General features: G+C 48.4%; 1 protein-coding gene across 1 annotated transcript in view; it reads right to left on the bottom strand.

Annotated features, from left to right (window-relative positions):
• The window catches only part of XYLT1 (xylosyltransferase 1), a 341,704-nt gene that overhangs the window by 84,876 nt on the left and 229,554 nt on the right, over positions 1–27,274 (bottom strand). Inside the window, exons 4-5 of the mRNA XM_020904963.2 lie at positions 4,619–4,791; positions 3,260–3,462 (exon numbers count right to left, since the gene is read on the bottom strand). Coding sequence (XP_020760622.2) covers positions 3,260–3,462; positions 4,619–4,791 — 376 coding nt within the window. The remainder of the gene's footprint in view (positions 1–3,259; positions 3,463–4,618; positions 4,792–27,274) is intronic.

The following is a 27,274-nucleotide window of genomic DNA, read 5'->3' as shown; positions in this document are numbered from 1 at the left end:
TGAGGCGCCTCTGGCCATGATGCTGGCAATGCGAGTGGGTGGAAGAACTGGCGGGGGCGGGGGGTGGACACGGAAATGAGGGCTGTGGGAGGCGGAGGCGGAGGAGAGACAGATCGACAGGGATGGCTAGACAACCGGAGCAACAAAGCTAAAAACATGACGACTCCCTTCTCTGAACCCCCAAATGGGTGGGGCACATGGTCTGAGAAAGGATTTCTGGACCTTTCTGGAGATCAGGAGGCTCAGCCTTGGATCCAGCTCGAGGATTAGGAGCTGATAGGGACTGAGCCAAGTGCCCAAACTCTCTAGGTTGCATGACCACAATCTGATTTCACAAAAGGTGACTCATTGGAAAAGACCCTGATGCTGGGAGGGATTGGGGGCAGGAGGAGAAGGGGACGACAGAGGATGAGATTGCTTGATGGCATCACCGGCTCGATGGACATGAGTTTGAGTAAACTCCGGGAGTTTGTGATGGACAGGGAGGCCTGGAGTGCTGCGATTCATGGGGTCGCAAAGAGTCGGACACAGCTGAGCAACTGAACTGAACTGAACTGTGTTTACTTGTCAGGGTCACCTACAAGTGAGGTGGAAGAACTCAGAGTCTAGACTTAAGCCCTCATCTGGGAGTCTGAGCACTCATCTTCTTGGATACTGAAATGCTAGAAGTGCTGATCTCCTGGACCAGCTGACCTGGCTAAGGGACCGCTGTTACAACGGCAACTTGCAAGTCAACACGGGGCCTATAGGGGGCAGCGTTGAGACGTGATGCGATTCTTCTGGGAAAGGTCACAGGCTGGCCCACCTGTCCTTGAGAGGTCCTGGTCAAGTGTCACCTTCTGACTGAGGCTGACATGACCTCTGAGGCCTCCACGGGAGGTCTGGAGCCAGGGGAGTGGGAATCTTGACCTTTGGAGGGAGCGTCTGCCACGCCAGCAGCTGTGCTCAACCTTCTGGGGTATTTCTGAACACACTCCTTCTTCGGAAGGGAGAGGGAGAAGGCTCCAGCTCACCGTCACCTTGTACTTTCCTATACTCATCTCTCCTCCTCGTTTTGTTTATTAGGTCCCAGCCATGTTTAAATTTCTCAAAGGCAAGTAGTTCATCTATGACCCAAGTCCAGGCTGTTCTCTCTCTCAGGAACTGGAGCGTTCTCAGCTGGAGGCAATTTTGCTCCTCCAGAAACACAGCACCTGGAGGTATCTGTGGTTGTCACAAGTGGTTGGGAGCAGGAACCACTACTGCATCTATTGGGTAGAGGCCAGGGGTGCTTCCAAACACCAGCCGTGAGCATGGCAGCCTCACGGCAGCGAATGATCCAGCCCCAGGTCACATTGGTGATCTTCCCAGGTGGCACAGGTGGTCAAGAACCCACTTGCCAATGCAGGAGACAGAGCAGATGCGGGTTCGATCCCTGGGTTGGGAAGATCCCCTGGAGGAGGGAATGGCATCCTACTGCAGTATTCCTGCCTGAAGAATCCCCATGGACCACCACAGAGTTGCTGGTGGGCTATAGTCCGTAGTGTTACAGAACTGGACACCACTGAAGTGACTTAGCACTCAGGCAATCATATTGACATTAAATTCCAAGAGAGACTTTATCTTTTAGATATGTTTACTGAAATATTTGGGGCTTCCCAGGTGGCTCAGTGGTAAAGAACCCAGCTGCCAAAGCAGGAGTTGCAGGAGACGTGAGCTCGATCCCTGAGTTGGGAAGATCCCCTGGAGGAGGAAATGGCAACCCACTCCAGTGTTCTTCCCTGAAGGGTCCAATGGACAGAGGAGCCCGGCAGGCTATAGTCCATAGGGTCACAAAGAGTTGGACATGACTGACCGACGGAGCATGCACGCATGCACTGAAATATTTACAGATACAACTATATGACCTCTTAGAAATGCTTCACCAGGGCTGGTGGAAGAGGGTCAAGGTCTTTATTGGTATGAATACAAGATGAATTGATTATAGTTGAAACTGGGTGATGCAGGGATCATTATACTAATCTTGTATTCTTGTGCATGTTTGAGAATTGGCTTGATAAAACACCTTTTATGAGACTCCTTCATCTAGCTCTTCTGGAAATGCTGTACCCAGCACTATCAGAGCAAGGAAGGCCTTCTCCTTCACCCCGTCCACTTCTCATTTTTGGCCTTTCAATAAGCAAGATGGGAGACACAGTCAAGCAAAGAGCTGCCTCCTTGATAGGAAATATAGTTCACTTTGTTGCCTTTTTCCCTCCCTTTAAAGAGATCTCCAGGGGTTTTCTTTGCTTACACCTCCTTTAAAGAGTAGATCAATGTTTGTGCAAAGGGACAGAATGGCATCTGAATTTCTCACCGCCCCAGGGCTGCTGGTCGCTCCACCACCCGCATATAATTGCGGCTGAGTAGCCTACAGACCCTGGAGAGGACCTCAAGAGAAGCTAGAGATCTGCACTTTCAGTTGAAATCTACCAGTCATAGAATGTGGGCAATCAATTCATGTGTTAAAATGGGATAGGAGCCAAACAAACCAACCCACGGGATTCCAACAGCCCAGAGACGCCTGTCTGATTCTGCCCAGGCTGTCACACCCCCTCCCTTCTTCCACCTTGTCCCTTTCAGTTTAACATCTAAGTCAAACCTTGACCTTCCTCTGCTCCAAACACAGCGTGTGGTTCCCATCTTCCTTTGAGTAATGGCCAGATTCTAGACCCTCCATGATCTCACCTCAGTTCCAGCCACACTGGGCCCTGTTGTTCCTGGAACACATCAGGCATCCTCAGAGCTCAGCACCTGTGCTGCCCTCCGCTGGACCATTTTCCCTGCCTGGGCGGCTCACTCCATCACCATTTTCCATTCCTCTGCGGAAGGATGTTCTGGCCATTCTCATTAGAATTCCACCTCCCCCCGCTCCTGCTGCTCTCTGCCTTATGTTTCCAACGTACCATTTTAAATACTTAGTTTGCATGTTGTCTGTTTCCCCCATTTGAATGGAAGCACCTCATGGCCAGGGGTTTCAGCCTTTGAAGTGTGTTCTCAAACAGAGCTGGGAAAACCATGTACTCAAGAAATCTCTGTTGAATGAATGAATGAGTGAATGTTCACATGATTCTCAAGCACAACATGGCCCTCATGTAGAGAGACCTTACAGAGACAGTGGGTAAGCATCTCAGAGGCAGGAAGGCTCCTCCAGATGGGAGGCAGGCTGCTTCTGCCTCTGGCTTCCCAGATATGATAGGGGAAGCAGGACCTCAAAGCAGGCTGGCCAGGGCCGCCTTACCTGATGGGGTAGTCAGCTGCGCTGAGGTTGATGAAGAAGTCCCAGGGCCAGTCGGTCATTTCCAGAAGGTCCCGCATGCTCTGAAGGTATGTGGACAAGAGGCTGGCTCCCCCCCAGATGGTGGCCATCCTCCAGGGCGTGACGCGGACGTTGCTGTACTGCCTGGCGAACTGAAGCACTTGGCGATGCAGGTAATTGGAGCGCTTTCCCAGGAGAGGAAGGGTGACATTCAGCAGTGCGGAGAACACCCCAGCCCTGCCCCTTACCCCCTCTCTGTCCCTTCCCTTCTAGGTGACAGGGCTTCCGAACTTTGCCACGTAACTGATTCAGACCCGGGGTGTCTTTCTTCATCGTTATACAAACTTCATTGTTTTTAAAGTATTACTTTAGCAATTTGAGGTGCAGATTCCCTGGTCCTGCCTCTGCCTAACTGGTTCCCCAGGTGTAGGCTGGTGCCTGGGAGTCTGCATTTTTCTCTAAGACTGATACATATGGTCTGAGGATAACAAGTTAAGTAATATGGTTGTATATAATATGGTTGCATCTCTAGTTCAGGAAGATCCCCTGGAGAAGAGAATGGCTACCCACTCCAGCATTATTGCCTGGAGAATTTCATGGACAGAGGAGTCTGGCAGGCTAAAGTCCATGGGGTCGCAAAGAGTGACTAACACTTTCATTTAAACCTGATGAGTATTTTGAAAGGTAGAATTTCTCCACTACCCTCAGGCAGGCTTGCTAGAATCAGACTTTTTAATAGGTATCCCCTTTGTCTTCCTGACCAAAGACATAATCAGGTCACATCAGCAGACCAACAGAAATCTCTGGAATAAGATGCTCAGGGGTCAGCAAGCTAGATCCATGCTTTTTGTGTGGGTTTTTTTTTTTTTTGGTAAATAAAGTTTTATTGAAACAGTCACACACATTCATTTGTGTTATGTTTTTATGGCTGCTTTCAGGCCACAATGCCAGAGCTGATTAGCTGCAACAGAGTGTACAGACCACAAAGGCTGAAATACTTGCCCCCTGGCCCTTGATGAAAAAAGTGGGCCCGCCCCTGGGTTAGCGATCCTTATAGAGTGGCAGGCACTGCATTGGGCAGGACCAGGAGCAAAAGAGGCAGGAATGACAGTGTTCATGGAGGAAGTCTAAAGTCACAGTTGGGAGCTTTGAAACCGACACCCACGTGCGTGTGCACACACACACACACAGACACACACACACAGCCCTTCAAGACCAAATGGTCTGGGGGAGGCGGCTGCTCAGCCTGCAAGGCTCCCCTGAAAGGGAGGCCGGCGTGGAGAGGGGCAGACACAGCCCCAGAGAAATGCCAGCACGGGGCGGTCAGAGCGCGGGCCTCACCTTGTCCACGTGGATGTAGTAGAAGTGGTCCTGGTGGTAGATGGCCTTGAACATGCGCTGCAGCTGCCGAGAGGCGCGGCCGTGGACCACCAGCACGAAGGCGATTCGGACCGGGTTGGCCAGCATATACTCCACTGAATCCTCGTCCCACTGAACGTTCTTGTTGGCTTTGCCTGGGAAAACCAGAGAGATCGCAGAGGTGGGGTGAGTTCGGCTGTCCTCAGGGCGTGTTTCTCTGATGCTTCTTCCTGGGGCTATTTGAGGGGCACAGTAGTCATGTTGGTCCCTGAAACTGGTTTCAACTTAACCAAGCAAGTCCTGGACCCTGACTGTGTCCTGGTAAACAGGAGTGGGGGCCCCTGAGGAGCGAAAGACATGGTTTCCGTCCCCAGGGAGCCGAAGAGCACTGACGGAGACACGTGGACACATATTAAAGCCGGAGGAGAGGAGCCACGTAAGAGGTACATTTCTGAGCCACAGAGGAAGGAGCAGTTAATTTCAGTTTGGGAAATGTTAAGATATACGTGCTGTTTTTGTTTGTCCAGAATCTACTCTTGTTTTTCCTCCTAACAGCATCTATTTTGTTTTTTCTTTTGTTGTTTTTTTTTCAATTGTGGAAAGAACAGATAACCTGAGAGCTACCCTCTTAACACATGTTTAATTGTTCAGGATAGTAGTGTGGATTATAAGATAATAGCTTACGGTGAACAGTGTTGGCTTCGTGATCTCCGAAGAAAATTTACCTTTGGGACCAGGGCCCAGGCTTGATCACTCAAGAGCTTTTGTGCAACAGAGTTTTATTAAAGTGAACAAAGGACAGAGAAAGTTTCTGTCATAGACATCAGAAGGGGGACGAAGAGTGCCCCCCTCGGCTAGTCTTAGCAAGGCCTTATATACTTTCATCAGACCCACTCCCACAACATACATCTGAAATTAACAAGATTAGAACTAACAATAGAAAGGTCTTACCAGACCCACTCCCACAGTATACAAGTCTTAAGATAACAAGATTAGTCAGAAGGTTAAGGAGAAATGTGTCCTCGAGCAAGACACACTGTTATATAGACTAAGACAAAGCAATGTAAGAAAAAAAAATTTTTCCTTTTCTCCTCCTTGAGAGCCTGGGACAACTCTCTCTCCTTGAGAGCCCCAGACTCCTTTCTCCTCCTCGGGGACCCCAGATTTCTTACCAACCTATTAGGGAATTGACTCTCTCATAAGCACAATGTTGCATAGCAGATCTCTAGAATTTATCCATTGTGCCTAATGAGAAATTTATCACCCAATATTTTGAGAGGCATCAACCTCCCCCATTCGCTGTGTGGAAGGAGAAGGTCTCTATCTGTTATCAGTTTCAGGGGTGATCACAGGACTCCAGTCAGGACACAGGAGGTAAGGTTCAGAGTTAACTAAGCTATTTAGCCAGGAAGACAGAATTCCAGACTGTTGTTGGAACTAGATAAGAGTCTCAAAGTCCATGAAACTTGAAGATTCTAAGAGCCATTTTATCCCCGCATGGAGAGGAAAGGCAACACAGAGGGAAACTGCTGAATGAGAGGGAGGGTACAGATCCTTGTGACCCCACTTGAGCTCCTGGATCAGCCTGGGAGATCAGCCACTGTCATTGCTTATTCTTCTTTGAAAGCCCAGATCCTACACCAGATGCTCCTAGATAAACGGTTCCAGACGTCTTTTATCCTGGTGTGTGTGTGCTCAGTCGCTTCAGTCGTGTCCGACTCTGCGATCCTATGGACTGCAGCCCGCTGGGCTCCTCTGTCCATGGGATTCTCCAGGCAAGAATACGGGAGTGGGTTGCCATGCCCTTCTCCAGGGGATCTTCCCCACTCAGGGATGGAACCCGTGTCTCTTGCATTGCAGGCAGATTCTTTACTACTGAGCCATTGAGGAAGCCCCCTTTATCCTTGGAAGCAGACTCAAAGAAGCCTTTTATCCTTCTTTCCCTTGCAGATGCCCCAGGGGCAAGGTTTCAGGGAGGAACACAGCTTACTGGTTCAGTTCATTATAATCCCAACCAGAAATCTCCCGGCTTTCCTGAGCCGAATTTTCTTTGGGTCTAACCTGATTTCTTGCAGGTTTTAGGTTTATGGGACTCAGCACATAGCAGCTGCAGGTGTCTCTGAATACCAAATAGGAAAGCTGAGAACTCGGACTGTTCAGCCTGGAGGTCAGGAGACGGGGAGCCTGTTGGCTGTCGTTGGGAAGCTGAATGGCCACCACATGAGTGTGGCTCCTTCTGTGTTGCCCCAGAGGATGGGATGGGGATGAGATGAGGGTGGTCTGTGTCCTCATCACGTGGTACAGACTCCACGGCCCGCGGCCCTGCCTCCCACAGTTATGATTGCAGACCCCTGCACCCTGACTCCCCCACCATCGACCTTGACCCCTGACCTTTTGTCTTTTCCTTGAGTAAGCTTGTCTTTGCCCCAGAACCTTTCCATGGCCATTCCTGCCCCCAGGGACACCCTCTCCCTCTATCTTCGTATACCTTTTCTTGCCACTAGTTCACAGGTCACAATCAGGCCACCTGCCCCCTACCAAGCACATCACTCTCTTTTGTCTCAACCTATTTCTATTTTCTGCATTGCATTTAACACTGTCTGGAATTATACACACACACACACACACACACACATATGTATATATATTATTGTCTGGACCGCCAACTAGAACTAAACTCCAAAAGATGAGGGACTATTTCAGAATATTTGTCACTGAATACACAACATTATTAGCAATATCTGGCACATAGCTGGTTTTTGGTGAAAACAAAAGTTACAGGAGGGTACATTTTAGTACCGTAACAATTACCTCTTCTTGAGCACTGAGCAGTCCTTACCATTAATTATTTCATTTAATCCTCATAACAACCCTGCAAGGTAGGGCCATTATCTCTGTTTTGCAAATGAGGAAACCACAGCTTAGAGAGGCCAAGGGATTTATTTGTTCAAGGTCCCACTGCTTTAATTAAGCTGAGATTCAAACCCAGGTCTGTTTCCAAAGCTTATGCCCTTAACCAGTAATATACACTATGTTACCATGCCCAGAATTTGTAAATGCTAATAACAATTCTGCTTAATGAAATATCCTGTAAATTAGCTATTGCAGATAGATAGGCATGTACTCGAAGACAGCGAAAGTATCGCAGAGAGGATTCCTGTGTTATGTGGGACTCCAGATAGCCAATAAGGTGACATCTTTCATTCAACCATCCATGCGTCCATTCATTCATCCATCCATTCAAATTCAACCACTCATCCAACAAACCATTTAACTATCCACCTAGCAAAACATTCAATGCCTTATCATCCCCCCAGAAAAACCATCCATCCATCCATCCATCCATCCACCCATGCATCCATCCATCCATGCATCCACTCACCCATCATCCTCCAAGCAAATCATCCACACTTGCACTCTTCCAACCGTCTAATGATCAACTCTCTGAGCCATGCAATATTAATGCAGTATAGGCTAAGTTAATACTGCGTGGATCAGAGTTGATCATTAGATGGTTGGAAGAGTACATGCATGGATGGTTTGCTTGAAGGATGATGGGTGAGTGGATGGATGGATGGATGAGATGTATCCTTATTGGCCACCTATAGTAAGCCTCCCACATGATACAGGAATCTTCTCTGCAATGCCTCTGACAGTCCTCCAGTGCATGCCTATCTACCTGCAATAACTAATTCACAAGGTACCTCATTAACTAAGCAGAATTGTTATAAACATTCCCAAATGGAAGAGAGAATGGTAACCCACTCCATTGTTCTTGCCTGGAGAATCCCATGGACAGAGGAGTCTGGTAGGCTGCAGTCCATAGGGTCACATAGAGTTGGACATGACTGAAGCAGCTAAGTACACACACATTCACATACTACATGCCACATACTATGCTAGGTACTAGAAAAATAAAATTGGAGGAAAAACTCCTCCCTTGAGGAGCTCGCAGCCAACTAGGATACACGAAAGACAATGCTCAATTGCTTTATGAAAGATGTGTGCCCTTGGAGGGTGGGGAAGTAGTGAAGAGTAGGCCTGCAGAGACAGAGGAGATCTCAGAGAGTTTAGCTCAAAGCTTCTGAACCCATTTCCCCATGCTCTCCTGATGTCCTACCCTCTTTGGCTCCTGACTGTTCCATCAGGAAATTCAATCCTGGGGATAATTACCATCTTGGCTCTGGTTGAAGACAAGCTAGGCAGCAACCACAGAGATATCCTAACCTCCCTCTATTCTTCTCTCCAAACCACTCACAAATACGTTCGCCTTTCCTGGTGGTTGTACAGAAGTGTGCCTGAAAGAATCATGTCCCTTTAAACACTCACACAATAACCTATCCATTTCATTCATCCATCCACCCATCCATTCATTCACCCATCCGTCCACCCAACCACCCAGAACCCTTCAACGCTCCCACTTGCCAGTCTAGGACAAAACTTTGAGCACAAAAGCATATGGGACATGAGCCTGTCTTCACACATGGATTATGAGTGGATTAAGGAATGTGAGACTCCAAAGTAAAAAGATAATAAGAGAAAAGCTTATATTCTCTTTCTCACAACTGCAGCCCAAAGGCAGTGCCCAGGTCATGGCAGGGCCGGCTGTAACCTCTCTTCACCTCCCTCAGAGACTCTTTATTGAGCAAGGGAGGGAGATTAAAAACAATGGCTATTCAGGTCACTTTTCTCTACCTGAATTTCTTTGGGTGATGTTTCAAAGGTTTAAATGTGGTCCGGACACACTGTTTCATAGGAATTCCACTCTGTAGGGGTTCCTGCTGGCACTCAGATAATACTGCTCATCTCTGCCCCAGGGTTTCTGGGTAACAATGACCTGGAGCTCCTAGCAAGGGAGGCTTCTGGGGCCTTTGGAAACAGCCATGCTCACCAGCCAGGGATGTCTCTTGCCCTGTTGTTGAATGAGTGAGCGAGTGAATCCATTCTGGAGGCAGGCTGCTCTGGTCCAGAGGAGCTGATGTCTCCTGAGTGCTGGTGCCAGGGCCTATGTGTGGGTCGTTACTTGGCTCTGGGAGGAAAACACTGTCATTCTCGAGACTTAAAGAGGTCAGTGCATTTCCCAGGTCACATGGTAAGGGAGGACAGAGGCGAAAGTGTGAACCCAAATCCAGCCCTGCTCCTTCCACCCGCCCTCTGCTGTACTGATGAGCAGGTTATGGGAGGAAGAGCGTGAAGACCCCGGTCTCTAAAGGGACTTGAGGGTTGGTGTTGAGAAAAGCCTTTTGGAATTTTTCTTTGGGGGTTTTCAGAAAGCAGAGCGCATTCACAGACAGAGAGACACGATCAAGGGTGCTTCCTTTCTGGAGAAGGGGGAGAAGACCTGGGGAATCAAACACCGGCTGCAGAGCCTCCTGGGCATAAACAGTCTAAAGTCATCCTTGGGTCAGACAGTCAGTCTGGGGAGAAGTGAAGGGAAGGGGGAACAAAACCCCAGAGCTCTGCATGCGTGCATGCTCAGTCACTTCAGTTATGTCCGGCTCCTTGGACCCCAGGGACTGTAGCCCGCCAGGCTCCTTGTCCATGGAGTTCTCCAACAAGAATCCTGGAGTGGGTTGCCGTGCCCTCCTTCAGGGGATCTTCCTGACCCAGGAACCTGGGTCTCCCACATCGCAGGCAGATTCTTTATCATCTGAGGCACCAGGAAAGCCAGCTATTCTGGGCATTAAGGGTGGGTGAGAAAGACAAAAATATCCACAGAAAAGAGACAGAGAGATGGCGATGGGGATGAGAGGTGGAGGCAGGCACACACAAATCCAGGGAAAAGCAGAGACACAGGAGGACCTCTTCCTCCCACATATATGGGAAAGAAATATACAGAGAGACCCACAAAGAATCGCGGGCACAGACAGACACACAGACAAAAACAGAGACACACACACACCCGAACAGACATACACACAGAGGCAGGGGGAAGGGGGGAGCTTCTCCACCGGAAAAGCTGGATCCACTTGACCCTAGAGTGATGCAGCTAGCCTTAAAACCAAAGGCCAACAAAAGTTCCAGAATTTCAGAAGCAAAAAATGCCCCCAGGCCGGAAACACGGCCTGGTGCCCTCCCCCAGGACTACTTCCATCCTTTACACACTTTCCCCTCGCCTGTCCCCGGACCAGCTCTGTACTCTCCTGAGCCCAGAGATGAAGAGGGCGAGGCCCAGGGACCCGATGAAAGTGGTGCGACATTCACAGGCTGGCTCCACGACCACGATGTCAATGATCCCCACGCTGTCACATGGGAGGACCCTGATGCATTTTGTCGAATAAACAAGGGAGCATGAATGGGCGAGTTTTCTGCCCCGTGTTGCAGCGGGGGGCAGGGAGGGCATTAAAAGGGGCTGAGGTTCATGGCATTCTGGGCCCGTTGCCAGTCACCAGCTTCTTATTTTTGCCCAACAGCCCTGGCTCCCGCATCGACCTTTCCAGCAAGCTGCTCGGACATGGCGTTGCCGAGGAGACAGGAAATCATCCCAGAGACCAGGCAGAGTGGGCCTCCTCAACTCTGGTCACCGTTTCCGGGACTGCGGTCTTGGAAAGCTGCCCGCCTCCGCCACCAGGAGTGGGATCGGCAGTGGGCTGTGGTGAGCTTCCCAGAAGGGCAGGAACTGGGGGGGGGGGGGGGGCCTCTTTCCCACCCGCTGGAGGGAGTAGAAGCCGGCAGAGCCTGGCCAGAGTGATGTGGCAACAAGCATTACAATGTTACACATGCAGGTCCCTCGACCCAGTAATTTTGCTCCTAAGAATCTATCCTGGGGGATGAAGGCAAATATGCGTGTCTCCCTGTACATGCAACCCACTCCAGTACTCCTGCCTGGAAAATCCCATGGACAGAGGATCCTGGTAGGTTATAGTCCATGAGGTCGCAAAGAGTGGGACATGACTGAATGACTTCACTTTCTTTCTTTCTTTCCATGTTATACAGGGTTTCCCAGGTGGCGCTAGTGGTAAAGAATCTGCCTGCCAATGCAGGAGATGCAGGAGACTCGGGTTCCATCCCTGGGTCGGGAAACTCCCCTGGAAAAGGAAATGGCAACCCACTCCAGTATTCCTGCTTGGGGCTACAGATCATGGGGTTACAAAGAGTCGGGCATGGCTGAGCACGCACACACGTCCATGTGTAGGATGCTCTTTGTTCATTTAGTCACCCATTCAGCATCTCCTCTGTGCACACTGGACACGACAGAGTCCTTTCCCGAAAGCTGCTTAGGTGAGTGGAGTAGAAAGCCAATAGAAAAGTAAGCAAATTTACAGAGTGAAGTAAGTCAGAAAGAGAAACACAAATATCGTGCACTAACACATATATGTGGAATCTAGACAAATGGTACAGGTGAACCCAGCTGTAGCCTGGGAGTAGAGACGTAGACAGAGACTGGGCGTGTAGACATGGCAGGGAGAAGGAAGGTGGGATGGACTGAGAAGGTAGCGCTGACATAGATACACCACCATGTGTGAAATCGACAGCCAGCGGGAACTTGCCGCATGGCACGGGGAGCTCAGCTCTGCGCTGACCTGGATAGGGGGGATGGGGGAGACCCCAGAGGGAGGGGATATACGGACACTTATGGCTGATTTACTTTATTCTACAGCAGAAACCAGCACAACATTGTAAAGCGACTATGTGAGTGCGTGCTAAGGCATTTCCACCATGTCCCACTCTGCGACCCCATGGACTGTAGCCCGCCAGGCTCCTCTGTCCAAGGGATTCTCCAGACAAGAATGCTGGAGTGGGTTGCCTTGCCCTCCTCCAGGGGATCTTCCCAACCCAGGGATGGAACCTAAGTTTCTTACATCTCCTGCATGAACAAGTGTGTTCTTTACCACTAGTACCACCCGGGAAGCCCATAAAGCAATGATACTCTAATTTTTTAAAAAGCAAGCAAACAGAATACAGTTGCAAATGGTGATATAGAATATGAAGAAAAAAATTTAATCATGTTGGGGGGGCACAGATTATTTGGCTATGGGGGCTAAATGTAGGCTGATGTGAAGTGGATACACTTGAACAAGCTCAGACTGAACTGAGGGAGTGAGTCATTTAGTTATCACAGATGGAGGAGGATTCTGGGCAGCTGGCAGAGCAAGTGCAAAGGTCCTGAGGCCTCCATCTCCATGGTGTTTATAATGGTCCAAAATAGGAATTGATCCAAAGGTCATAGTAATACTTGTTGATACAGAACATTATCTATAACATATTAAGCAAAAGAGAAGTCCTTCAATGCAATCCATATCAATGAAAAGACCTGCCCCCAAATATTAACAGAAGGTCGGATGGTGGCAGGACAGTTTTCATGTCTTCCTTATGCTTTTCTGTGTTAACTACATTTTGTAAGATGGATAACTTTTATCAGCCAATCTAACAATAAAGGAGATGCTTATTGATAATTCTAATTTCAACTGTTTACTGAACATGCCAGCTATATATTAAGCCACTTCTGTGCATGATTTTTTTTTTACTTCCATCTAAACTTCTATGGGAAAAGGGTTATTATCTTCCTCTGATATGGCGAAGGTAGCTGAAGTTCAGAGACGTCCTGGTTAGGAGTTGGCTGAGCTAGAAATGGAGCTGGTCTGTCTAATCCAAGCCCTATTATTGCCACTATGATCCATTAAATTGTCCTCATTTCCAAAAGATGAAAATCTCTTCCTAGAAGCCTATCAGTTGGCTTTTTCTCAGCTGCAGGACAGATAAAAATGACGTGTGGTCAGAGCTATGTGTGTCTTTACAGACTGAAACCCAAACATTGCCCGGTTCCTAAAAAAAGCTATGAATTTAACAATGTAATCAGATTCCTGTGGCATAAAACAGAAAATAAGTGGAAGAATCAGAGTGATTAGAGGCAGCAGGAGAAGCTGACTTCAGACAAATGTTAAAAAGCCAGGGTTGTGGGGAGGCATATCAAGTATATTTTTGCCATGCAGGTGGGGAGGCCAAGGACAAGCGTTCACGGAGGCCTCTGCCCAGTAACTAGCTGTGCCAGCTTCGGCCTGTTACTCAAGCTCTGTTTCTATTGCCATGGATCAAACAAGGGCTATGCAACCCTTGGGCTTTAAAGAGATGGTGAAGATGAAGGTACTCTGCAAGGATCAAAGTGCCGTGCAAATGTGGACATGTTGGCAATGATTATGCTTGTGGTTCCCTTGAGGGATATGATCTGGGAAGAGACAGTGAGCTACAGTGGTTAAGAGCATGGCCTCTGATCAGGCAGATCTGTGTGACCTTGGAGCAGTTAAACCACCTCTCCAAGCCTCAGTTCTCTCATCTGTAAAACGGGTACATTTCCTCACAGAGTCTGCCCCACATGGATGTGTCTGTGTCCGTTAGAATAGCTATCAACACTGCCAGCATTACTGTCGCCATTTCGGTTTGGCTGTCCAGGATCAAGTTTGTTGTAACCACTGGACTCAGCTCTAGCACTCTACCCCAAGGCCACACGGCCTCTCGGGGCTGTGCACACCTGGGAGCTCACTGCTGCAAATAAACACCCACACCCGGAATCTCCCCCTGCAGCATCTGCCTCGATCACAACTAATAACAAAGGCAAAACGAAGGAGCCTCCTGACTGGAATAGTTATTCCACCAACAAAGCCCGTAATTCTATTTATGCTCTGAAGGGGCCTCTTTGAGCTCTTGCAAGGGGAGCTTTCTGACTTGGTTCCAAATTATAAGGGTGGCTGGATCTTGGAGAGAAGCGGAGACGAGGCTGTGTTGCAAATAGGATTTGGGTCAGGAGCACACCCAGGACCCTGCCCTAGGGAGGGGGCGGGCTCCACGGCTCAGAACCACTTCCAGTTCTGTCTCTTCAAGGCAAGGACTATGAAAAGACAGCTCTCTGATGGTCAGTTCTTCCTCTGTAAAGTGGGTTAGTCACAGGTAGCTCTATTTTTAAGTTTTTGAGGAGCCTCCATACTGCTTTCCGTTGTGGCTGCACCATTTTGCACTCCCATCAGAATGAACATTGAGGACACGCACTGAGTTAAATACACCGGTCCCAGAAAGACACATCCGGCATGATCCACTCATGTGAGTGACCTCACATGTCTAACTCATAGGGTCAAAGAGTGGAAATGTGGTGGCCAGAGGCTGAGGGTTCGGGAAATAGGGAATTACCACCCACGGGCATCAAGTTTCAGATGAATCCAGTGAACAAGTGCTAGAGACCTGAGTAAAATGCTGCGCCTACAGCCTACAGTACTGGATTGTGCACTTAAACTGTGTTAAGAGGGTAGGTCTCACATTAAGTGTTCTTGCCAAAGCACGATAAGATTTTTTAAAAATAGTGAGGATGACCAATCTGCCGCTGACCCCGCTGGGTGGGGCACGTTTGCACACCAGGCTGTTGCATTGAGCGGGAGTCAGGGCTTCAGAGGAGAAAGCCTGGCAGGTGCTTTCTCAGACTCGGGCCAAGGGGCTTTTCTTTTTTTTCTCACTGGGAAGTTTCAAAGCCAAGTTATGGTGATGAGAACTTGAGAGAAGCCCTCTGCTCTCAAGGGATTTCGAAAAGGCTGCAGGGCCACGTGTCTGGATCCAAATCTTGCTACTGCTGTGAACCAGCCGTGGGGCCATGGGCCAGTCATTTCCCTTCCTTGGTCCCCAAGACTTCCAGAACAATAATAATGTCTGAGGCATACTGAGCCCTAAGCACTATGTACACATGATCTCATTATTTAATTTCCCTGAGGTCTAGGAGGCAGATACCATGATTATTACCCCCCATCTCACCATGGGGGGAGGGTTCTGAGGCTGCGAGGCACTGAATAACTGATGATGAGTTACCCTCTCTGCAGAGTGCTGGATCGGAGACAAACCCATGCTTTATTCTAGCAGATGAGGAGGTAACATTCCCATAGTCTGGAACTCTAGGCTGATCACGGAATTAGCATCACTGAATAGAAAGCAAAGTGACAGACTTTATTTTCTTGGGCTCCAAAATCACTGCAGACAGTGGCTACAGCCATGAAATTAAAAGATGCTTGCTCTTTGGAAGAAAAGCTATGACAAACTTAGAGACAGTATTAAAAAGCAGAGATGACACTTTGCCAACAAAGGTCCATCTAGTCAAAACTATCGTTTTTCCATTAGTAATGTATGGATGTGAGAGCTGGACCATAAAGAAGGCTGAATGCTGAAGAATTGATGATTTCGAACTGTGGTGCTGGAGAAAACTCTTGAGAGTCCCTTGGACAGCAAGGAGATCAAACTAGTCCATCCTAAAGGCAATCAACCCTGAATATTCATTGGAAGGGCTGATAATGAAGCTGAAGGTCCAGAACTTTGGCCTACCTGACGTGAACATCCAATTCATTGGAAAAGACCCTGGTGCTGGGAAAGATCGAGGGGAAAGATTGAGAGCAGGAAGAGAAGGGGGTGACAGAGGATGAGGTGGATGGATGGCATCACCATGTCCATGAGTCAATGGGCATGAGTTTGAGCAAACTCTGGGAGATAGTGAGGGACAGGGAAGGCTGGCATGCTGCGGTCCACGAGGTCACAAAGAGTTGGACGTGACCGAGTGACTGAACAACAACAAGTCTCTTGAGACAGGGCTGGTTGTTGGTTCTTTCTCCTGATCTTCCTTCGTTGTTCAGCTTTACTGAAGCATAATTGACATAGAAAATTGTAAGATATTTAAAGTGTACACTGGGGTGATTTGATATACATATACATTGTGAAATGATTTCCCCCATCTAGTTAATTGGCACATCATCACCTCACTTATTTATTTAGGGGGTGAAAACATTTACATTCTGCTCTCTGAGTAACTTTCCCTTGTACAACACAGTGTTGTAGTCTCAGATCTTATTCATTTTATTACTGCAAGTGTGTATCCTTTGACAATCTGTTCTCTTTTTCCACCCCCCAGTCCCTGGGGACCATTTTCCTACTCTCTGTCTCCGAAAGTTTAACTTTCATGAAAAGATTCCACGTCCAAGTGGTGTCATGCAATGTTTGTGCTTGTCTGGCTTGTATCACTCAGCACAAGGTCTCAAGTTCCATCCACGATGTTGCATGGCAAAGTTTCCTTCTCTCTCGAGGCAGAATCATCTCCCTTGCATACACCACATCAAGTTGGCTTTCTTGATAGCTGGCAGTTCCCCACGAGCCAAGGTCAAGGTTTTGTATCTCCTAGCCTCCTTGTCCTGGCACAGAGCTAAGCTCAGGGGAGAAGCCCTCCGTGAATGAATGATTTAGACTGATGGATTAAGCCGGACAGCTCCATCCGTTCAGGGCCTGGGGGGAGCTGAAGTGGAAGACTCATGCCTGAACTGTTGCACACGAGGGTCTCCACGCATGTGAACTGGCTGGGGGCTGGGCTCCACTTCTTCTTGCTCAGGAGCCTCAAGTCTCCCTGGGAGGAGCTGGACAAGTGCCTGACCATCCCTCCAACCCTGGGGATGCCTGACCTGATGGGAAGTGAGGGAGGAGATACTGCGCAGGGATTGCAGAGTTGGGAAGCTAAAAGCACAAGTCCAAGGATAAAGCTGGCCAGGCCATGTCCTTTGGAGATCAGGAGAAGCCATCCCTGACCCCTCCCCCTATCCTGTCTTTGTACCCCCTTCCCAGGTCCACCAAGCATCCTGCATTTCTTTAAAAAAAAAAAAAAAGATGGTAAAATACACATAACATAAAATTCACCACTTTAATCACTTTTGAGCATATAGTCCAGTAGTGTTAAGTACCTTCACATTGTTGTGCAACCATCACCACCCCGTTTTCCATCCTGCAACAATGAAGCTCTATATCCATTGAACACTAACTTCCCTTTCCCCTCTCTTAGCCTCTAGTAGGGCTTCCCAGGTGCTGATAGTGGTAAAGAAGCTGTCCACCAGTGCAGGAAGCCTAAGAAATGTGGATTCAATCCCTGGGTTGGGAGGATCCCCTGGAGGAGGGCATGGCGACCCACTTCCGTATTCACACCTAGAGACTCCCATGGACAGAGGAGCCTGGCAGGTTACAGTCCATGGGGTCACAAAAAGTCAGACACGGCTGGAGCGACTAAGCATAGCACAGCCTCCAGTACCCACCATTCTGCTTCCTGTCCCTACGAATCTGACACCTCGAGGTGCCTCATATCAGTGGGATCATATATTCCTTCTTTTTACAACTGGCTTCTTTCATGTAGCAAAATGTTGTAGCATGTGGCAGAATCTCTTTCCTCTTTAAAGCTGAATGATACTCCACTGTGTGTATGCTTCACATTTTGTTCATCCATTCATCTGTCAGTAGACAGCTGGGTTGCTTCCAATTTTTGGCTCTTTGTGAATAAAGCTGCTATGAACACAGGTGTTTAGATACCTCTTTGAGACCTTGTTTTCAATTCTTTTCGGTACAGACCCAGAAATGAAATTGCTGGATCATATCATAACTTAATTTTTCAAAATTAACTTATTTTTTTTGGCCATACCATGCAGCCTGTAGGATCTTTAGTCCCCCAACCAGGGATTGAACCTGTTCATCTTGAATTGGGAGAGCACAGTCTTAACCACTGGACTGCCAGGGAAGTCCCATGGTAGCTTTATTTCTCTTTTTTCAGTTTAATTTTGTTCAAATTCCCATGACCCCACGGTTTAATGAAAGTATTTTCTGGTTGGGCTCAGATGGTAAATAATCTGCCTGCGGTGCGGGAGATCTGAGTTGGATCCCCGGGTTGGGAAGATCCCCTGGAGGAGGGCATGGCAACCCACTCCAGTATTCTCGCCTAGAGAATCCCCATGGACAGAGGAGCCTGGCGGCCAATTACAGTCCATGTGGTTGCAAAGAGTCAGGCAGAACTGAGCGGCCAAGCGCACACGGCATAGCAAAGGAGCTACCCGGGCATTTTGGACACGTGGTCACTAAGTGTAATCTGGCGGTGTAGCTTTGTTTCTCAAGTCCTGCTACTCCTCCAAACCCACCTTTTGATCCTAGGCTTTTCTCTTTGTTTGCTTCCTCCTCATTCCTATTTCTTTGCCTTAATATTAAAGAACTGGTTACACACTCAGCTTGGGCTGGCTTGATGTCTCTCCCAAATAGTTGGGCTAGCTCCTTTTCCCACTGGCCACTGAGAACTCCAAGTCAGTTGCAGTCTAATGGTAACCTTATTTTTAGGAACTTACTTTTTGAGTAACTCATCCTGCAGGACTGAACCCAGTCATTCCATGCAGGGGCTCTCAGCCTGGTTCTACATCCTGAACCCACCACTTACTCACAGGTCATTTGACTGCTCCCTGCCTGTTTCCTCATCTATCAATGAGTGCTCACCTCCGAGGCATGCTGAAAGGACTAAAAACCACAACTCAGGCAAAAGATGGTGATGCAGCTTGACGCTGGAAAAGCCAGCTGCATGTGTGTGGGGTGACTCTGGAGCCCTGGCCAATGCACTGAAGCCTCTAACTGTTCATGTGATGGGGGTGAGGGTGGAGGGAATCTGTGGAGGAGGGGCAGGAACTGATCTTGACCTGCCATTGAGGGCTTCAGAGCTGGTGTTTTTCCCAAGGGAAGACTGACATGGCCCCCAAACAGGACACCAAACGACACTAACAGTAGGTAAGAGATTCCCTTTTCAATTCTCATCCAGCCCTTCTGATTATAGCCAGCCCACCAAGGGAGTCTCAGATCCATGCAAACCTTTCCTTAACAGTAAGGGGAGTGACGCAAATTAAAAGACGCTTGCACCTTGGAAGAAAAGCTATGACCAACCTAGACAGCACATTAAAAAGTAGAGACATTGCTTTGCCAACAAAGATCCGTCTAGTCAAGGCTATGGTTTTTCCTGTAGTCGGGTATGGACGTGAGAGGTGGACAATAAAGAAAGCTGAGCACCAAAGAATTGATGCTTTTGAACTGTGGTGTTGGAGAAGACTCTTGAGTGTCCCTTGGACAGCAAGGAGATCCAACCAGTCAATCCTGAAGGAAATAAGTCCTGAATATTCACTGGAAGGACTGATGCTGAAGCTGAAACTCCAATACTTTGGCCACCTGATGTGAAGAACTGACTCATTGGAAAAGACCCTGATGCTGGGAAAGCTTGAGGCCAGGAGGAGAAGGGGATGACAGAGGATCAGATGTTTGGATGGCATCACCAACTCGATGGACATGAGTTTGAGTAAACTCTGGGAGTTGCTGATGGACAGGGAAGCCTGGTGTGCTGCAGTCCATGGGGTCGTAAGGAGTCAGACACGACTGAGCGACTGAACAGAACTGAAGGGGAGTGAGCTCCCTCTCCCAACAAGGAGAGATCTGCCCATAGGACTTGCGTCTCTGGCAGGAAAGAGAAGGAACCACTGGTACTGAAGATCACTGCTGTGATTTCTGGGGCTTCCCAGGTAGCACTAGGGGTAAAGAACCCACCTGCCAATGCAGGAGACACAAGAGACCCGGATTCGATCCTCGGGTCAGAAAGATCCCCTGGAGGAGGGCATGGCAACCCACTCTAGTATTTTTGCCTGAAGAATCCCATGGACAGAAGAGCCTGGCAGGCTAAGTCCATGGGGTCGCAAAGAGTCAGGCGTGACTGAAGTGACCCAGCACGCATGCATGTTGCATGCTGTGATTTCACTGATTCCTCTGTGTGGCTGCTGTCTCTATAGAAAGGAGAGCAAGATCTCCACTTCTGGCAGCGATGCAAAATGACTTTCAAAATAAAATTGACTTAAGTAAAACTGAAAGCGAGTCTATTGCAATGAAAAAACTATGTGAGTAATAGGACAGGTGGAAGGTGGATGTGGCCAAATCATAAAAGAAGGGAGTGTGAAGGAAGCTTAGAGAATATTAATTAGACTCCACAAGCTCGCTGCCTGACTCGGAGGTGCTGAGCTTGTTAAACAAATGAGGGCAGGTGAAGGCCAGGTACAGACTAATGTCCAAGCAGCCTCATATTTCATGGAAGGACTTGTAGGTCCAGAGCATATTTACTTTCCAGGCTTCAGGGGCCCAGGAGGGTTTTGTTGGGAGTTTTCTGGAGTAGCCTCTGGGAGACCACCTTCCTGCCACAGAAAAAGACAGACAGAGACACAGGAGTCTGCTGAGAAACAACTGTCGTTTTGATTTGCACTCCAATTTGTCGAGTATTTAACATTTATAAAGTTTTTTTACACAGACTTCTTACTTCTCACAGCAATGCTGTGTATGGAAATGATCCTCATTTATAGATAATTGGCCCAGGCTCAGAGAGGGTAGGGAACTTGCCCAAGGTCACAGAGCCAGAGGGTGGACAATAGATTAACAAACAGAAACAAACTGACCTGACTTCAGATACCATGCACCACGCATGCTCTTAGCAAGATCTGGGCATCTCCATCTCCACCCAGGCTCCCAATGCCAAGTTCATCTGGACCCAAAGCATCATATTCCCAGCGTGTGTGCTAATCACTTCAGTTGTGTCCAACTCTTTGTGACCTATAGATTGTAGCCCACCAGGCTCTTCTGTCCATGGAACTCTCCAGGCAAGAAGACTGGAGTGGGTTGCCATTTCCTTCTCCAGGGGATCTTCAACGGCCCAGGGATCGAACCCCGGTCTCTTACGTCTCCTGCATTGGCAGGTGGGGGCTTTACCATTAGCACCACCTGCCCAAATAAGTGAGTAGCTTCCAAACCACTGTCTAACTTAGACTGGGGCTGTGCAGCTTGGGCATGATTGATATTTGGTGTCAGATAATTCTTTGCTGTGGGAGATGAGTGCCGTGCTATGCACTGTAAGATGTTTAAGTCACAACCCTGGCATTTACCCACTAGATACCAGCAGTATCCTCCCGTTTGTGCAAAAGCAAAAATATCTCTGTTCACTGACTACTGTCCTCAGGGAGGAGGGGCAAAATCACTCTTGGTTGAAAGTACTGCTCTAGAACAGAAGCTCTCAGAATGTGGTCTCTGCCCAGCAGCATCAGCAGCATCTGGGATCTTGCTAGAAATGCAGAATCTCAGGCCCACCCTACTCCCTGTGAATCAGGAACTCTCAGGGTGGGGACCAGCAACCTGTTTTAACAAGTCCCCCAGGTGATGCTGACGCAAGCTAATGTTTGAAACCACCGGCCCAGGCTGGTGACGCTCACCTCTGGTTGCATGTTAGAATCACTGGAATGTCCTTATGAAACAAAACAGAAAACAAAACCCATGCCTTGGCCCCACCCTAAGAAACAATCATTTAATTACTTTGGTGGGTACCAGTATTGGCAGGTTTTTGGAGCTCCCCAAGTGATTCCACGTGCTGTTAGGGTTGAGGGTCACACTTTGTACCTTCTTTTCCTTTCACATTCCTTATTTATTTATACTGGGCGGTGCTGGGTCTTCGCTGTGCATGGGCTTCTCTCTAGTTGCAGCAAGTGGGGGCTACTCTCTAGTTGCAGCGTGCAGGCTGCTCACTGCGGTGGCGTCTCTTGCTGTGGGGCCCGGGTCCTAGGGCGCATGGGCTCAGGAGCGGTGGTGCCCAGCTGTAAAGGGCAGGCTCAATAGCTGTGGCTCACAGGCTTAGATGCTCCTATGCATGTGGGAATCTTCCCAGACCAGGAATCAAACGCGTGTCTCCTGCACTGGCAGGTGTATTCTTTATCACTGAGTTACCAGGGAAGCCCTCAACTTCCTTTTAAAAATTACATCTCTTGGGACTTCCCTGACGATACAGTGGCTAAGACTCTGAGCTCCCAATATAGGGGGTCTGGGATCAGTCCCTGGTTGGGAAGCTAGATCCTACATGCTGCTACAAAGAGTTCACTTGCTAAGACCTGGCACAGCCAAACACAGAACTAAATATTAAAACTTGCATCTCTCAAGGTGGAAAGAGTTTTTACCCACATACACTCTGGGTGCCACCTCACATGCTCACAGTCTTCTGCTCTGTTGGAGACACAGGGCTGGCTCACTTGTTTTTTCTCTCCTGCTCTGAGAAACGTCTCCCTCCACCCCTGATCAAGCATTCAGGAAATTTTCCTGCTCACTGATTTTTTTTTTTTTCTCCCCTCATTCAAGTCTGGAGTTATTAAACCACAGCCCATGGCTGAACCGTCTTATTGATTTTATTGTCGCGAGCCCTGGGATATTCTAATGATGGACTGCTCAATAAATGGAAACTGGTGGGATGGGTATTGATGGTGGGTGATGCATTCAGCTGCTATTCACTGGGCCCCAGTCACTCTATCTGTTCCCCAGCACCTGTGAAAGCACTCTGCGGAGGCCGGCAAGCTCCTGTCCATCCTGCTCATGTTACTTTTCCCACACAACAAGGATGAGGGCGCTATTATGATTAACAGCCTGTGTGCCAGGCCCAGGCACAGTGTTTTTAAACAGACAGTATCTCATATACTTCTTGCAGCAGACTTATGAAGATAGTTACTCCCATTTTACAGATAAGAAAGTTAAGGCTCAGAGTGGTTACCTGACCTGGGGCCAGCTAATACACTGTAGAACTGGGATTCAAATCTCCATTTGTCGGCCACTAAAATGAGAGCTTTTAACCCCTGTGTTGATGTGAATGTTTGTGTGTCCCCCAGAACCATATGCTGAAAACCTAATCCCCAAGGTGATGCTATTAGAAGGTGGGACTTTTGAAAGGTGATTAGGTCCTGAGGGCACAGCTATTACGGATGAGGTTAGTGACCTTATAACAGAGACCCCAGAGAGCTCCTGTATGCGCCTGCCAAGTGCGGATAGAGGGAGAAGATGTTTGCCCATGAACCAGAAATAGTCCTCACCAGACACCAGATTTGCTGGCACTTGGACTTCCCAGCCTCCAGAAGCAGAAGAAACAAATGTCTGTTGATCGTGAGCCACTCAGTCTGCAGTACTTTGTCACAGAAGCGCCTAAGGGACTGAGATTGCTCCCAGGTGGCGCAGTGGTAAAGAATCTGCCCGTCAACGCAGGAGACGCAAGTTCGATCCCCGATTTGGGAAGATGCCCTGGAGGAGGAAACGGCAACCCGCTCCAGCATTCTAACCTCGAATATTGCACAGATGGCGGAGCCTGGCAGGCTACAGTCCATGGGGTCTCAAAGAGTTGGACAAGACTTAGCGACTAAGGGACTCAGTGCACAAGGGACTAAGACAGCTCCTAAACTAAACCACGCAAGGAATCAACAGCCTCCGCCGCAGTCAAACAACATTCCAGATGGTTTCGATACAGATTAATTTCTCATACGTCCCCCCGCCTCCTGCACCTTCTCAAGCAGTGTTTCTCAACTGAGACCAATGGTGTTTGGGGAGAGACAATTATTTTTTGGGTTGGGCTTGTCCCATACATTACAGGACACTTAATTTCCCATCTCCAAACAACCCCTTCTCTTTATATCTCCCAAAGCCCCCCAGGGGTCAATATGGTTGTTGCTTGAGAACTGCTCATCTTATGGGAGGTAGAAGGTTCCCTGCCAAGACGGCCTGCTGCATTTCTGGCAACATGGGCAGTCTCTGTGGAAAGGCAGTGTGGCAGGTGAAAAGAAGTCTGGCTTTGCAATCAGAAAGATCTGGATTCAAACCACAGCTCTTTACTCACTGGCTCTGTGAGGTTGGGCAAGTTATATCACCTCTAAGATTCCAGTCCATCATCAGTACAAAAAGGGTAAATACTGACTCCTGCCTCATAGCAGGGACCCACAGAGTCATGAGCTCAGAAAACTGTCTCATACAGAGTAGTGGTTCTTAACCTGGGCAATTTTGTCCAATGCCACCACCCATCTCCTGGGTACTCTTTCCAAATTCCAGATTCACAGAATGTATGGGCAGTGTTCTATCCCACTAAGTTTGGGGTGGTTTTTCACTCAGAAAAAGTAAGTGGAACAGGCACCGATGACATGCCAGGCAGTCAGCATTCTAGGAGAGGAACAGAGCAAATCACATGCCACAGAGAGCCTGGCCTTCCGAGGAGCAGACCTTTCTAAAGGGAAGACAGAATAAACACATCAATATTTCCCAGATAATTTCCATGGCATGAAGAAAATTAAGTGGTAGCTGTCATGACTATTACTTTGAATAGTGACATACAAGTGACCGCATTCTATTTCCCTTCTCCCTTTGCCAGCTCATTTTCAGCTGCACTCACCTAGGTTCCCTTTCGGGGAAGTAGCGATGCAGTTGAACATTATCAGACCAGCTTCTGTTCCTAACTGTTCTGTGCCTTTTTCAAAGAAACGACTTGCTATGAACTGAATTGTGTCTTGCACCAAAATTCCTATGTTGAAGGCCCAGCCTCCATGTGATTGTGTTGGAGACGGGCCTTTTAGGAGGTGTTGAAGGTTAAATGAGGTCAGGAGGGGAGAGCCCTGATCTGATGGGATTAGTACCCTTAGAAAAAGAGACACCAGAGAGCTTGGGTCTCTGTGCTACTCCAGGGCACAGGCGGAAGGCAATCTGCCAGCCAGGAAGACAGCTCTCACCAGAACCCAAGCAGCTGGCACCCTGACCTTGGACATCTAGGCTCTAAAATTGTGAAAAGCAGAATTCTGTTGCTGTAGGCATCCAGTCTATGGTATCTGGTTATGGCAGCCCAGCCCACGCAGACTAATAAGTTACTTTAAGGAGGTCAGGAAATGTATTCCTTGAACTAAGCTCTGTAGGTTGAATAACAAGTTGATTAGATAAAAGAGGGGAGGGGAGAGTGTCCTCAGGCATAGGAACAGCATATGCAAAGGCCCTGGGGTGAGAGAGCGCGTGGTAAACGAGGGACATGCAGGAGGGCCAGTGTGGCTGGAGCACAGAGGTCGCGATGGAGCACAGGGTGAGGTGGGGCTGGAAAGAAAGCAGGGGCCCCACGCAGGGCACCATTTTAAGGGCCGCAATGGAGGACAGTGACCAAGCATCACAACCGGCTTGCTATGCATGCCTAAGGAGTGATGGCAGGTGGAACTGAAGATGGGCTTCAGGGTGCAGGGTGGAGCCCCGGGCCCTCCTGCAGGCTTGGGGCGTTGAAATGACCTGCTCCCTCCACGCTCCCTGCCTTCGGAGCCTGAGCTGCCTTTTGCAGGTTCTCCTAAAAGCCTTCCTGTCGCCCGACACTTTCATCTCTGTCCTCCTTTCTCCTCTCCTGAAGGTACTCACAGGCTCCATAAATCCTGCCCCGGAAAAGCACAGGGACTCATCTATTTTTATTACAAATGGAGCTGCTGGAGGAGGGAAGAATTCTTATTTACTTCTCAGGAAAGGGTTTGAGAAAATAACAGGTTTATTTTCTCCAACTCTCCAAAGACCAGAAGAGTAACACTCTAAAGTAACAGTACATTAATTAATGCCGAATTGGTTGGAATTTTCCTAATAAAAATCCATATAGTAATCACATTAAGGGCCATTAACGCTGTCTCCTGATCATAAACCATAAATATGTTCTGCAGGTGCCTTCTATTTAAAAAGGGACATTTCCTCCAATTGTTACCCATTTGTCACGTTAATGCTGTCACGTCACGGAATGCAGATGGGTGTAATTATCTCGGTTCACGTTTGTGCACGGTTTAATCCTTGCTGGTTACTGGGTCAAGGCTTGTCCCTGCATTATCTCATCTAGTCACTGAGGCAAACTTTGAGGTGAGTGCCACTCTCATCCCCATTTCCCAGATGAGGAAACTGAGCCACAGAGGGGATGTGAAAAGGTGAAAGTTAGTTGCACAGTCGTGCCCGACTCTTTGTGGCCCCAGGGACTGTAGCCTGCCAAGCTCCTCTGTCCAAGGAATTCTTCAGGCAAGAGTACTGGAGTGTGTATTCCTTCTTCAGGGGATCTTTTTGACCCAGGGATTGAACCTGAGTCTCCTGCATTGCAGGCAGATTCTTTACCAACTGAGCCACCGGGGAAGCCCAGAGGGGACATGCCCAGGGCCAAACAGCTAGGAAATAATGGAGCTGGGCTTTGGATCTGGGTAAGCTGATTCCAGAATCCTCTGCCATCCTGCTTCCTGAGAAATAAGCACCAGGGGCATCCTCTTAGCCACTCCCAGTGCTAACGGGCTTTCCAGTCAGTCTCAGTAGCAGCAAAGTCACAGTCAGGCCAATACAACATTAGGTTTTGCCCCTACAGGGCAGGGATTATGTATTTTTCTGCCTCCCTGGGACCCAATCAAATGTCCAGTGACAATTCTAGGAGCATCTGGGACACGTGAATACATCCCTGGGGAAGGAAGAAATAGATATCAAAACACACATGCAAGAGGGATCGTGGCGATGGGGAACGGAGCATCTCAGGTGAACTTGGGACTATGACAGATTCATTTCCCTGCACCTCTGAGACCCTGGCACAGAGACAGATGCCCAGGCCAGAGAGCATGGCACTTGGGAGCTGCAGATTCAGGATCAAACCAACAAGGGGTCTGTCTGCACTCCTCTGTCAGTTCTGGATGGTTTCTCTATGCAGATAATATGTATTCATTGTAGGAAGTTCAAGCATATAGAACATATAAAGAAAGGGAGAAAAAGAAAAAAATAACTCGAATAGTAGAGCACCTGCATATCAGTACTGTTAACATTTCAGCGAACATTTTCCAAATATTTTTATGCATACACATTCCATATCATCACGTACATTCTGCTGTGTCATATGCATTCTCTTTTCAGCAATATGCCTTTGGCATATTCAACAGTGAAGCCCAGATCTGAAACATGAGGAAGAGGGAGTTGGGAAAGGAGGTGTCATTTCAGGCAAAAGAAAGGCCTTGTGTCAAGGTCTTGAAGAGGTAAAAA

This window comes from Odocoileus virginianus, chromosome 33 (genome assembly GCF_023699985.2).
Source record: "Odocoileus virginianus isolate 20LAN1187 ecotype Illinois chromosome 33, Ovbor_1.2, whole genome shotgun sequence".
NCBI lineage: Eukaryota > Metazoa > Chordata > Mammalia > Artiodactyla > Cervidae > Odocoileus > Odocoileus virginianus.
This window is presented reverse-complemented; position numbering and strand designations above follow the sequence as displayed.